Source organism: Molossus molossus, unplaced genomic scaffold (genome assembly GCF_014108415.1).
Source record: "Molossus molossus isolate mMolMol1 unplaced genomic scaffold, mMolMol1.p scaffold_m16_p_23, whole genome shotgun sequence".
NCBI classification, from domain to species: domain Eukaryota; kingdom Metazoa; phylum Chordata; class Mammalia; order Chiroptera; family Molossidae; genus Molossus; species Molossus molossus.
The window spans coordinates 15,805,964-15,818,425 of NW_023425359.1; the positions used below are offsets into that span (position 1 = coordinate 15,805,964).

Below are 12,462 nucleotides of genomic sequence, written 5' to 3' on the forward strand. Positions count from 1 at the left end.
TGGGTTCGGTTCCCACTATGGGCACGTACCTCAGTTGCACTTTGTCCCCAGCCCCGGTTGGGGTCGTGTGGGTGGCAGTCAGTTGATGTGTCTCTCTCACATCAATCTCTCTCTCTCTCGTCCTCCCTCTCTTTCTCCTGCTCTATCTGACGATAAATGCAAAAATGTTCTCGGGTGAGGATAAAAAAACAAAAAAGTCGAGCAGCCCCGACCACCACACTCCTGCATTCCTTCCCTGAACCTTCCTGTTGTGTTTAGCAAGTTGTGTATTTATTTATTTGTTAATCCTCACCTGACGATATTTTTAGAGAGAGTGGAAGGCAGGGAGGAACGGAGAGAGAGAGAAAGAGAAACATCCAGGTGAGAGAGACACATCGATTGCTCTCCTCCCCCACGTGCCCCAACCGGGGCTGAGGATCGAACCTGCAACCCAAGTACATGCCCTTGGCGGGGAATTGGACCCTCGAGCCCTAAGCCACACCGGCCAGGGCTAGCACGTTATATATTACATTTTCCAAGGAGATGCGTGATTCACCTACACTTTCAGAGACAATCCTCAAAATCAGCAGCTTGCTCTTAGGTTGGGCTGTTTATTCGAATGAACTTTATTAACCACTAATTCATTCCAGTCCCATGGGCCTCTCGAAGTCACGGCAAAGAAGTCGTGACTCTCTCGGAGTCATGACCTCAGACTCCAGCCACTTCTTGCGATGACATTTTCTACTTCTCCTTCTCTCCTGCTCTTTCTATTTCCTTTTCTGTCCCTTACCTACAATATCCTTTTTGCCCCAATGATGTCTTTTATTATTATTTTTTTATCCTCATCAAGGACATTCCTCCATTTTAGTTCAGATAGAGTAGGAAGGAGAGAGAGGAAGAGAGAGAGAAACATCGACGTGAAAGGGACACATCGAGTGGCTGTCTCCCGCATGACCCCAACCAGGGCCGGGGACGAACTGCAACTGAGGTACGTGCCCTTGGCCAGAATCAAACCCAGGACTCACTGGGCCACGGGGCGACGCTCTAACCGCTGAGAAAACTGGCCAGGGCCCAATGATGTCTTTTCAAACTTACCCTGTGGTGGCATACATCTTGGGGTGTCATTTTCAGGCGTTCAGGCACAGGCCTCCCCTGCTTGCCCGGCCACTTCTGTCCCTCCCCCACCACCCCTGACTCAAGTCTCAGCCCAAACGGCTTTTAGAGTCCTTGAACGTATTCAAAAGAGCTGACCTGCAGCTCTTGAGAGGCATGTTTCTGTGACCAACAGCGTGACCCCCGGGCCCTTCCTTTCTCCTCCGAGCCCTCTGTGCCCTGTTCTCCCCGCACCCCCGTGCCTCACTAGGCTGCCCACCGCCCGGGCCCAGCACCGGCAGTGAGGATCCGGTCGCCTTCGACAGCCTGACACCTCTCGGGCCCCCAGGGGAATATAATTGGCCCTGCGCGTGACATTTCGTGCTGTAACTTCTATTTGCTCCTATAGATCCAGGAGCGAAGGCGCGGGGAGCCTGCTCTCTGTTCTCTCCATGTGCAAATAGAAATCAGCTCCAGCTATTGAGTGGAAGCCAGTTTTCTGCGGTTATATTTAGAGCAGGCTGTCTGTCTCCAACGGGAGTGAGCACCTCTTCCCTTCTCTGATCAGCTGCACGAGTAGAACCCTCCATCTCCTTTCGGGGCGGGGGGGGGGCTGTCCCCAGGCCAGTGTCGTCTGTGGGAACCCTGTGTGGTGGAGAGCGGCGTCGGGGCGCCTCCTGCCCCCTGCGGGTCACAGGCAGCTCACCGAGGGGGGTGGCTGAGAACGAGAGTATGCGTCGGTACCTGTCATTTTATACGGGGGCCTTGAACTGGAATCTGTCCCTGGTGATTGGAAGGGAAACTCGGGGTTTCCATCACACATTATTTACTTCACACACAATTAGTTCTCCCCGGGAAGAGCGCCGGCCCTGCGGGGTCATTATCCCCTCCAGTGAAGCTGCTGAAGCCAATAAGACGTTCCGTGGGCACGGAGACACCGCAGCAAAGGGGGTTCCGTGTTGGTGGGAACCCTCCCCTGGGCTGTACAGGCTTCGGCACAAAAAGGCAGCTGGTGTCTGGCAAAGGCAGCAGTGTGGCAGCCGGGTCCAGCCTCCACGCGGAGAACACACGGGCTTTCACGCCGCGCGGTGTCACCGCCGGGGCTCCTCGGAGCCTGGTCCCCAGACCTCTGGTGGCCGTGGCGCCACCGCCTGGGAACCTGCGAGAGGCGAGCCCTTGGGCCCGCGCAGACCCACTGAACCGAAGCCCTGTGTTCTCACAGGCCCTCTCTCTGGGTCACTGTCAGGGGTGAGAACCACCGCAGCACAGGGCGCCTTACCTGGTTCACGGGAAACACCCCTGAATTCTCGAACGTTTCATTTCATCTCATCGTCCCTCTCGGGCGTCTGTTCCATATTCTGCGACAGGGGAACAGACTCCGTGTGCCAGCCTCCTCAAGACCCCACCACTGTCGTTGAAACCGTGGGGTGTCTTTTTCCTCTGTGGCACCTCAGTGGTTATCAACCCTGACGGCACATTACAATGACTTGGGGACCTTTAAAGAGATGGGGGTGGCCCTGGCCGGTTTGGCTCAGCGGTTAGAGCGTCAGCCTGTGGACCAGGGAGACCCGGGTTCAGTTCCCGCTAAGGCCACGTACCTCGGTTGCAGTTCGTCCCTGGCCCTGGTTGGGGTCGTGTGCGTGGCAGCCACTCGATGTGTCTCTCTCATATTGATGTTTCTCTCTCTCTCTCCCTCTCTCCCTTCTGCTCTATCTGAAGTTAAATGCAGAAATATCCTCAGGTGAGGATGAAAAATAAATAAATAAAGAGATCGGGGTGCCCAGGCTGTCCACCGACCCGGGGTCCAGGGAAGGACGTTAGCGTCCCCAGGCAACGCTAATGCGCATCTGGCTGGCACCCCTGCGGGGGCATCTGGATCCCCCCTCACTCCCCCCTCCTCCTCCGATTCTCTAGCGCCATTTGCAACTATAACATCAAATGTGCACGTGACGGACGGGACAGGTAAGTAGATCAGGAGTCTGAACACTCAGGACCCCGGTGTTCATTACTCAGAGGCCACGTGTAGAGTGGGGTCCCCGAGAGAGGTCCGGAGCTGCGTTTCTCTCTAGGTGCACAAAGACAGCCGAGTGAGACTGTCCCTTTTGCGTTCACTCGTCACAGGCTGCCTGAGACCACTGGCCTCTTCCAACGGCTACGTGAACATCTCCGAGTTCCAGACCTCCTTCCCGGTGGGCACGGTCATCTCCTACCATTGCTTTCCTGGGTTTAAACTCGAGGGCTCGGGGTACCTCGAGTGCTTGCACAGCCTGATCTGGTCGTCCAGCCCACCCCGGTGCCTTGCTCTGGAAGGTAACACCTCTTATTCTTTTGGAAGTTGAATTGTGGCTGATTAAAGTGGATGTTTCAGTAGGAGGTGAAGAGCTGAGGATTATAGTCAGCGATACCTGGTGTCCGTTGAAGACACACTGCTTGCCCCCATCCCGAGTGGGAGGGGAGGCAGCAAGCCCGTCATCCGGTCATCCGCCGTGAAGCCATCCTGACAACCAGACACAAACCCCGCTTCCCCATCCTTAGGCGTGAAGGAGAAGAGAGACGATTCCAGCAGCGGAGGCTCAACTGCAAAATATTGCAAAGTTAAATGAAATGTCTTCAAAAATTAATTTTCTCTGCACCAAATGAAAACAGATTGGATTAGGGCATCATTAATCTCACCCCTCGTTTTATCACTTTGTCAATGTTTCCTCCTATTTCCATGCATTTTATCGCTTCACTGTGAGTCCTTTGCCAACACGCACACAGGCGGAAGCCTCGTGTTTGTGAAGTAGGTGTGATTGTGGACTGTGGTTCGGAGATCATCACTCCTCGCTAGTGTGAAGTAGCGCGGGGACAGGCAGGCCCGTGTCTGTGGGTGCGGGTCCTTCACAATGTCCCGCAGGCAAGCCGGACGTGCTGGCTCAGCCCTCGCTTTGATTCAGGTATTGAATCTATGACTGAAGAGAACAAACACCCATTTGTTTCTTGGCGTCTATTGAATACAGTAGGTGGGAGAGGGTCTGGATGGGGAAAGGGAGAAATGAAAGGAAACCTCCAAGCCTATTTGCAATCTTTCTTGGGAAACAAAACAAGACACTAGAAAGTGGAAACAGACGAGTCCCACCGTGTCCGCCTCTGGTGGGAAGAGGTCCGCGTCGGAGGGTGCTGGGAGGGTTGCCCAGAGGAATCAGGAGACAGTGGGACTTGGAGAGGTGTTGACTGGACTCATGGCACCGGCTCGGTGAGGAGTGGGGGAGGGGAGCCTGGTGCTCCGAGGAGCCAGAATGCCCAGCCTGGCCATCAGCTTGGCCATTCTCCTGGGCTGGTAAGTGCAGCCCTGCTCACCCCTACTTCTCACCCACCCTGAGCCCCCCAGGGGGTCAGAACCCACAGAAGAAATGCCAGATAAAACACAGGACGCCAGTTAAATCTAGATTTCAGATAAACAACAATTTTTGTATATGAACATGTTCTAAATATTGCATGGGACTTACCTATGGCCAACAATTATTCTTTGTTGATCTGAAATGCAAATATAACCGAGTGGCCTCTGTTTTTGTTGTTGTTGTTAATCCTCACCGGAGGATATTTTCTCCATTGATTTTTAGAGAGGAGAAGGGAGGGGAAGAGATAGAGATGGAGAGAGAAACATTGATGTGAGAGAGACACAATCATTGGTTGCCTCCTGCACCCCCCCCCCCCCACAGGGCCTGGAATTGAACCTGCAACCCAGGTACCTGCCCTTGACCGGGAATCAAACCTGAGACCCCTCGGCGCAAAGGCCAACGCTCCAACCTCTGAGCCACGCTGGCCAGGGCTGGCCTATGTTTTAATTTGAGAAATCTGGCAACCCTCATCCAGGGAATAAGGGCAGCCCCTGTGTTGCCATGGGAACCACTTTTCTGCTGTCTGGACCCCGCTGGCCAGCTGTGGTGAGCGGGGACCTTGAAGAAAGGGGCGTTGGTCCCTGGGGGTTTGCCGTTGGTGAAGGGATTACTGTTATGATTATAGCAATTCGAAATGCCAACTTTAAAATCTTATCAAATTGGGCTTAAATGCCTTTCAAGCGGTCCTGTTCTGATAAGCCTCCTTTTGGGATTTTGAAAACAGTTTTTACGGAGCCTCAGAAGGTGATGTGAAGAGGTATAAAAAAAAATCGAATTTCAAGGGACAACAGCTAAGGTTATGAAGAGGGAGCTGTGACTGGCCCCTGATCGGAATCAAGTCTCCTGGTTCAACACGCGTCCCTTCCCTTCAGCCTGCGCTGCGGCCCAGGGCGGATGCTGGGAGCGCAGGTGACACCCGCCTGTGCCAGGGCAGCCGCTAACGCCTCTTTATCTCAGGTTAAAAACAAAAACAAAATCTTTACATCTTTGTTTTTAATGGATGTCCCTTTAAATTATCTGATGGGATTCATTTGTGAGACCTTAGATGGCTCTGCTGGCTAAAGACACCAAAGCCATGATTCTGGTGTGGCTGGTGTGGCTCAGATTGTTGGGCACCGTCCTGCACCCTGAAGGGTTGCCAGTTCGATCCCCAGTCAGGGCACACGCAGGCTCCATCCCCGGTGGGGTGGGGGTGGGGGGGAGCGCGTGCAGGAGGCAGCCGATTGAGGTTTCTCTCTCACATCGATGTTTCTCTCCCTCTCCCTTCTTCTCTCTCTAAAAATTAATAACAATATATTTTTAAAAGACTTGATAGAAACTGAGTTAAAGTACGTGGTGGGTTAAAACAAGAGGTAAGGGTTCCAGAAAAACTTACCCAGAGGCACCTTGGGGCTGGGTTCTGTTCAGCTGTCACTTGGATCGCACGTGTCTCACTTGTGCTCTGTTGTCGTGGGGTGTGCACCGTGGATGGCCTGTTCCGAGGGGCTCTCCCCCTTCACTGCATCGCCCACACCGGTGTCCCTCACTCTTCTGTCTCTCTTGGCACAGTTTGATTTTTCTTGTGAGCATCAGTGAGCTGACGGTGCCACGCTGTGGAATCACGGTGCTGGCGGGGGCTCTCAGGGATGATAGGGGACTCTGACCCCTGAAATGACCGGCTGTGGACAGGACGATGTGCTGTATTGATGGAGGATGCAGACTGATACCAGATTGGCCGGGTTCCCGTCCTGCATCTCCCACTTAACCCTTCTGTCCCTGAGCTTCCATCAGCCTCCACGTCTCAGCAGAAATGGGGAGATGGTCGTCCTCACCTCGTGGGCCGCGAGGGTCCAGCGTGGACTAATGTAACAGGTGTAGTGAGTGTTCGGTACATCGTAGGCGTGTGTGAAGGGTGTCGGCCCAGTGGTTTGAAGGGCAGGGATCTGGAGGGATAGGAGGGGCATAAAAGTAAGGGACTGGACCACCCATGTCCCCAACAGTAACAGGGAGGCCGCACACATTCACGGGGCGTTCAGGAGAGACGCCAACTACTCAGAAGCCATCGGGTCGCCAGGGCTGCAGGAAAAGGGGCTCTTTCTCCACACGGGGAAGGACTGTCTCCAAGCTCAGGTGTCCAGAGCACTCTCTTCACGTTGGGTTTTCAGATGGGTGCTGGGTGTTTGGTGACAGGAGTCCTGGAGTCAGGTTAACGCTGGCAGAGGTCAGGTGACTGCCCCTTCGCGGCGGTAGCAAGGGCCAGGAGGACAGACGGGTCAGGACAAAACTTGGACCTGGGGTCTCTCCCCCACGTAAAGATTCCTCTGTTTGCTCAGCTGCTAAGTTAGAGGCCGAGGTCCTTTAACCAAAGTCCTTTCCAGAGATCTGAAGGGGGGAGACGGGCTCCAGTCTAGAAAGGGCCAGACACTTCGAGAGAGTTGAGTTTGAAGAGAAACCAAGATCGGCGTGTGCTCTTTCGACTAGATGCCTGGGAGACCCTTTCAGTCATTCAGGAAACTTTTTATGTTCATGTCGTAGGCTGAGCATTTCACAAGGTGTGCAGAGAATTCAGAGGCAAACCATTAACACAAGGTCTCCGCCCCCAGCTCACAGATGTAAATAGTCGTATCTGAAACCCCACCCCTGCCCAGGTGGGGCTTGGCCGAATCCCCCTGGGAAGTCCTCCAGGTCTTCTGTGGTGAGGTGGTCCCGTCCCCTGAGGCCACCCAAGGGTTCTAACGAGGGTCTCTGGGGTTTTAAAGGAGCTGGGGAGGGCGGGGTGGGTGAGTCACTTTGCTGTATTCGGTTGGCTCTCGACATGACAGCGTCTGGTGTCCATGCAAAAGGCAGCAGGGACCACAGGCGTCCTGGGGTGTGGTGACCCTGGACCCAGGGCTCGCGGAGTTTGCTGTGCTTGCGTGTTTTCTTAGCCCAAAGGGGGAGATAAATCACTCCTGGAGCCGCGGATGCCTCTTGATTCACTTGCAAAGACTTGGGGAGTGGCTTCCGGGACGCTGACCTTTTCAAGGGCTTGCTTGGCTCTCCGCCCCGCATTTCCCCCAGCGACAAGGGGACCCCACCTCCTTAGAAGCTGAGCATCTGCAGCTCTTTGTTTTCTTTTTCTTTTCTTAGTTCTTTTTTTTTTATCCTCACCTGAGGACATTTTTCCATTTTTTGTTTAGATAGAGTGGGAGGAAGAGAGAGAGAGAGAAACATCGATGTGAAAGGGACACATCGAGTGGCTGCCACCCGCACGACCAACCAGGGCCGGGGACAAACTGCAACGGAGGTACGTGCCCTGAGCGGGAACCGAACCCGGGTCTCTCTGGACCGCAGGCCGACGCTCTAACCGCTGAGCCAAACCGGCCAGGGCTGCAGCTCTTTGTTTTCAAACCCGACCCATCCCCAAACTCAGAAAGCCCAGAGTGATTTCTCCCCTTCCCACTCAGCGCTCACACGGCGGGAGATGGAGGTTTAATCAATTTCAGACTCAATTATAGGAAACGCGGCAGCGTGATTTCCTGAGAACCTGCCAGAGCCCGGGGCTCCTTTGAGGTCTGCGTCCTTATGTAAGAAAAGGAGAAAAATAAGAAGCTGGGAAGCCCTGTTTGGCCAAATGTGAAATGCCTTGAAAGGCTCTGATTTGGGATCAAAGCTCAAAGCCAGTTTGGACGCGGAGGGTTCCCAGCTCCCAGGGCGCTTTGTTCCCAAGTCAGAGCTGGGCCAGGCACAAGGGGTGACGCCGACTTCTCCCTCCAGGAGCCCGGCCTCCACACAGAAGCACCTGGGGCTTCAAAGTGAGTCCTTTGTAGGGGACGGGAAAGGTAGCAGAGAAATCTGACCCACCCTGCCTTGGAGCTGTGACAGCCCCCTGGAGGGCTCCGGGCAGGACACTCACAGGGATGTCACGACACCCTGTGCTGAGGTTGTTCCCAAGCAGGTTGCTGTGAATTAGTGCCTGTGATGAGGTCAGGTGTCACCGGCTCATTCCAGGCCAGCTCGGGCCACCCCCTCCCTTCTTGCCGGAGATCCTCAATAAGACTGAGTCAAGTTGGATTCCTTTAGTAACTGGAAACTTTTCGGCTTTGAATTCTTTTTTTTTTTTTTTAGTTCTTACCCAAGGATATTTTTCCAATTTTGTTCAGATAGCGTGGGAGGGAGAGAAAGGAAGAGAGAAAGAGAGAAACATCGACCTGAAAGGGACACATCGAGTGGCTGCCTCCTGCAGGAGCCCAACCAGGGCCGGGGACAAATTGCAACCGAGGTACGTGCCCTTGACCAGAATCGAACCCGCGACTCATTGGTCTGCGGGCCAACGCTCCAACCACTGAGCCACATGGATTTAGTGGTGTTGAGTCACTGGTCGTAGAAGCCAGAGCTTAGAAAGCCTTAGATGTCATCCACAGACCTTTCCCGGACCCCCACCCCCACCCCCCGCACCTCCTTTGGGAAGATGAATTGTTAGTGCCAGAGATGAGCCGGTTTGTCTGAGGCCCCTGAGGTGCCAGGTTCTCACACCCGCACCCTGGCTCTGGCACCGTGGGCCACCTCGCCGTGGGAAAGGCCCGTGCCTCTCAGTCGCCTCCCCCCCCCCCCTCACCTACATTCTTGAACAGGGCGAAGCGACATTTAGAGGCTCATGTTCCCAGGCGCACCTTGGAGACAGAAAGCACTGTGTTCCTCCTGCATTCCCCGCCTGGCTCATGGGCATGGAGCCAACACAGCGGAGCTTTAGAGCTAAACTTCCTTTGATTCCGTGGAAGGATGTCGGAGGCTACTCGGTGCGGGCACTATGGTGGTGGCTTTACCCCGTGATGGCTCATCCTAACAACTCGTGAGAAATGAGCTGTGTCGACGGGCAGATGCGGAAACAGGATCAGAGAGCGAGCCTCCTTCTTTCCCAAGGTCACCAGCCTGCCAGTGGCCCTGCCTTGTGCCCTTCTGAGCCCTTCGAGGACCCAGAGTGCCTGCTGGAAATGAGGGCTCAGGTTCCCCCCCTGCTGGTCAGGGGGGTTCGCCTCCTCTGGGGGACGGGGGCAGCTGGAAGAGTCGCTTTCTGGAGCGTCTTCCTGGCAGCCACCGTCTTTGACTTGGCTCTTCACCAAACACCCTGTCCCCAGAGAGGCTGCCCCACCCTCGGCTGGCTCTGGGAGGCACAGCAAAGGGGTGCAGGTGCTTGGGGAGCTCCTCCCCCTGAAGCCTGCTGACAGTCCCCAGACATATTCCTTCAGTCGCTGCCCCAGCCTTCATTCCGGCGGGGCGCAGGTAGAGCAAGCAGGTGTTTGTGAGGGTGTTCTTGGCCCTGGGCATTTCCCTTACAGTCTTTATTTAGCCTCCAAACAACTGCAGGTGTTGTTATTCCTCCTTTACTGATGGAGACCAGGCCCCTAACTTGCCTCAGGGCGTGAGATGCAGCGTCACTGTCGAAAGCAGCCACTCCCCAGCTGACCTGCCCTGGCTTCTGAAAAGTCTGCCCGGCTGCCCATGGCAACTCTTAATGGTCCCTACTCCCTGGATTTTTTTTTTTTTTTAATCTTCATCCAAGGATATTTTTCTATCCATCTTCAGATAGAGTGGGAGGAAGAGAGAGGGAGAAAACGGAGAGAGAGAGAGAAACATCGACTGGTTGCCTCCTGCATGACCCCGACCAGGGCCGGGGATGAACCACAACCGAGCTACGTGCCCTTGGCCGGAATCAAACCCGTGACTCATTGGCCCGTGGGCTGATGCTCTAACCACTGAGCCAAACCGGCCAGGGCACACTCCCTGGATCTGTGTCATGCCAGAGGGCTGAGGGACGCAGAAACATACACTCTACAGTTTGGCCCAAGTTGCATGAGGATAATGGTGGACACAGTAGGGATTTTTTTCTTCCTTCCCTCCCTCCCTCCTTCCAGGTAGGACTCTGGGGCCAACCAGAGACGTTCTAAGTGCTTGGCTCCATTGCTATTAGGGATTTAAGTCCTGCTCACCTCATCCGAAGTGACCATAGTAGTGGCCAGCTGGTCATCTGACACCCACTCGGGCCTCCCACCGTTCAGAATGGACCAACTGGCCAGGGCCACGGTCTCATTAGACTCTCTCCTGGGTTGGTGAGCTCCAGGTAGACTCACCCTTGATCCTGTCAGCAGCCGGCCTGAATATGAAATTAAATCAGCAGAAAAGGATAAAAAGAGCAATGATGCCCCTTTGCTCTCTCTACGCAGTGTGGTCGTGGAGCCTCTGTGCGGGGGGAGATGCAGGGAGGGCTTGCCCAAGCCTATGCCCTTCCCACCGGGTGGAAGGGGGTAGCAGGCCAGCTGGGCTTGGGCTCCTGCCTCCGGGTCCTGAGGCCCAGGGAGTTCCCTAGGAAGCAGGGGCCCAGGTAGCTCAGTTCCAGCTGCCCCACCCCCGAAGGCTCTGCTTCAAGTACTGTGTTCCCTCGGCGGGTTCAGCTGAAGAAAGAGCTTGCCATTGTCAAGTACGAAAACCATCCGTCTAGTTCTGCCTCCTTGGGCACTTGAGACCAGAGAAATGAAATGATCTGCCAGGTCGCAGGGAAATCCCCCCATCTCCTCAGACTCGCAGCCTTCAAGTCCGCGGGTAGACAGCCAGTTCAGAACCCTAATTTGGAACCCAGTTTACATGAGTCAGAGAATCTCATGGATTCTTTTATTTATCTTATTCTCAAAAACGAAAGAAATTTTCCGTTCCCACAAAGGTGTGCTCCTGGGCCCGGGGACCAAGTACTTAGGTACTCCCTGTCATCCATCAGTGACAGTAGCGAGTGGGACCCCTGCCTTGGACAGTGCGGAGGTCATTCTTCGAGCTGAAGATGGGTTCTGCCATCTTGGCACAGACTGGGCAACATCCTCTGCTTTTTTGTTTCCTGTAAACATTGTTTCCTACCAATTCCTCTATGTGACACTGTTTATATTATGACCACCTTTCCTGTGACCCTTGCAGTTTTTTTTATTAGAGGGAAATGCAAAATAGCAAGCAGTCTTGTTAATGTATTGTTCCCGCGCAATAGTAAATTATTGTAATACCCCTTCCATGTACTGATCATACATCAAAGCACAGTGATTACGGGGAAGTAACGCCGCGTGCTGCACCATTGTGTCTGGGCAACCTTGGGGCTTTCTCTCTCTCTCTCTCTCCCTCTCTCTCTCTCTCTCTCTTCAGTAAGTAATTGCCACTGTAGCTTCTTCATCTTCTCGGTCGCACATAGCTCTTGTATTTGGGGATAGACTGTGCCTTGCATCCAGAAGCTTCCTCATATTTTTCCCGTATTGAATGTAGAACTACTTAACCCTCCCCCCACCCCCACCCCCACCCCGTGTCCGGTTCACTGGCCTTAGGCCCTCCCTAGGTCCTCCTCACACCTCACCTTCCTTTTAGCCACGCAGGAAACACGTGGCCACCCCCCGCCAGCTGTCCGGGACTCCCAGAAATATCTTTTCTTGACCTCGTTCAAATGCAGGCTTCCCCTCACCTTGAAGGGAGACGAGGGCTGATTCTTCTTCCCGCCGAAGGGAACAAAGGTGGTGGAATTTTCCAGTGGTTTCTCCCACCAAATGAGAAATCGGGAGACCACCAACAGAGACCACCTCCCTTCACCACATACTCACATTCAGAGATGGGGTCCCCCAGGCTCCGGCCCACTGCTCCAAGCTCTGCATCCCTTGGCTGTCACTGAGCAGGCAGCCTGTCCCGGGGTCTCCGTCATCCTGGCGGGGGTGGGGGTGGGGGTACAGTGGATCCAGGTCCGGTGCCATCCCTCATGTCTTCATGCACATGCCTCTTGGGTCTGGCACAGGGATGGGCTGGCTCAGGCATCGGTGAATAACTCTGAAGGTGGGAAGCCCCATAAACAGTGGGAGCCCTTCTGAGACCGAGCCGGTAGGAACACTGCTGATGCTTCGCAGAGAGAGCCTGGTCCACAGCAAGAAGCCCGCACAGCTTCCCCCGGGCTCACCGTGCAGCCGGTGCCTGAAGTCCACGCCCTCCGGCGGCAGAGCACTTCCTCCCACCCGGCGCCTGGTTCTCACCATCA

General features: G+C 54.6%; 1 protein-coding gene across 2 annotated transcripts in view; it reads left to right on the forward strand.

The window, feature by feature from the left end:
* Nucleotides 1-12,462, forward strand: part of SUSD4 (sushi domain containing 4) — a 96,117-nt gene that overhangs the window by 65,954 nt on the left and 17,701 nt on the right. For both annotated transcript variants that reach the window (XM_036277728.1, XM_036277729.1), the window contains exon 5: nt 3,193-3,381. In XM_036277728.1, the coding sequence (XP_036133621.1) occupies nt 3,193-3,381 (189 nt within the window). The remainder of the gene's footprint in view (nt 1-3,192; nt 3,382-12,462) is intronic.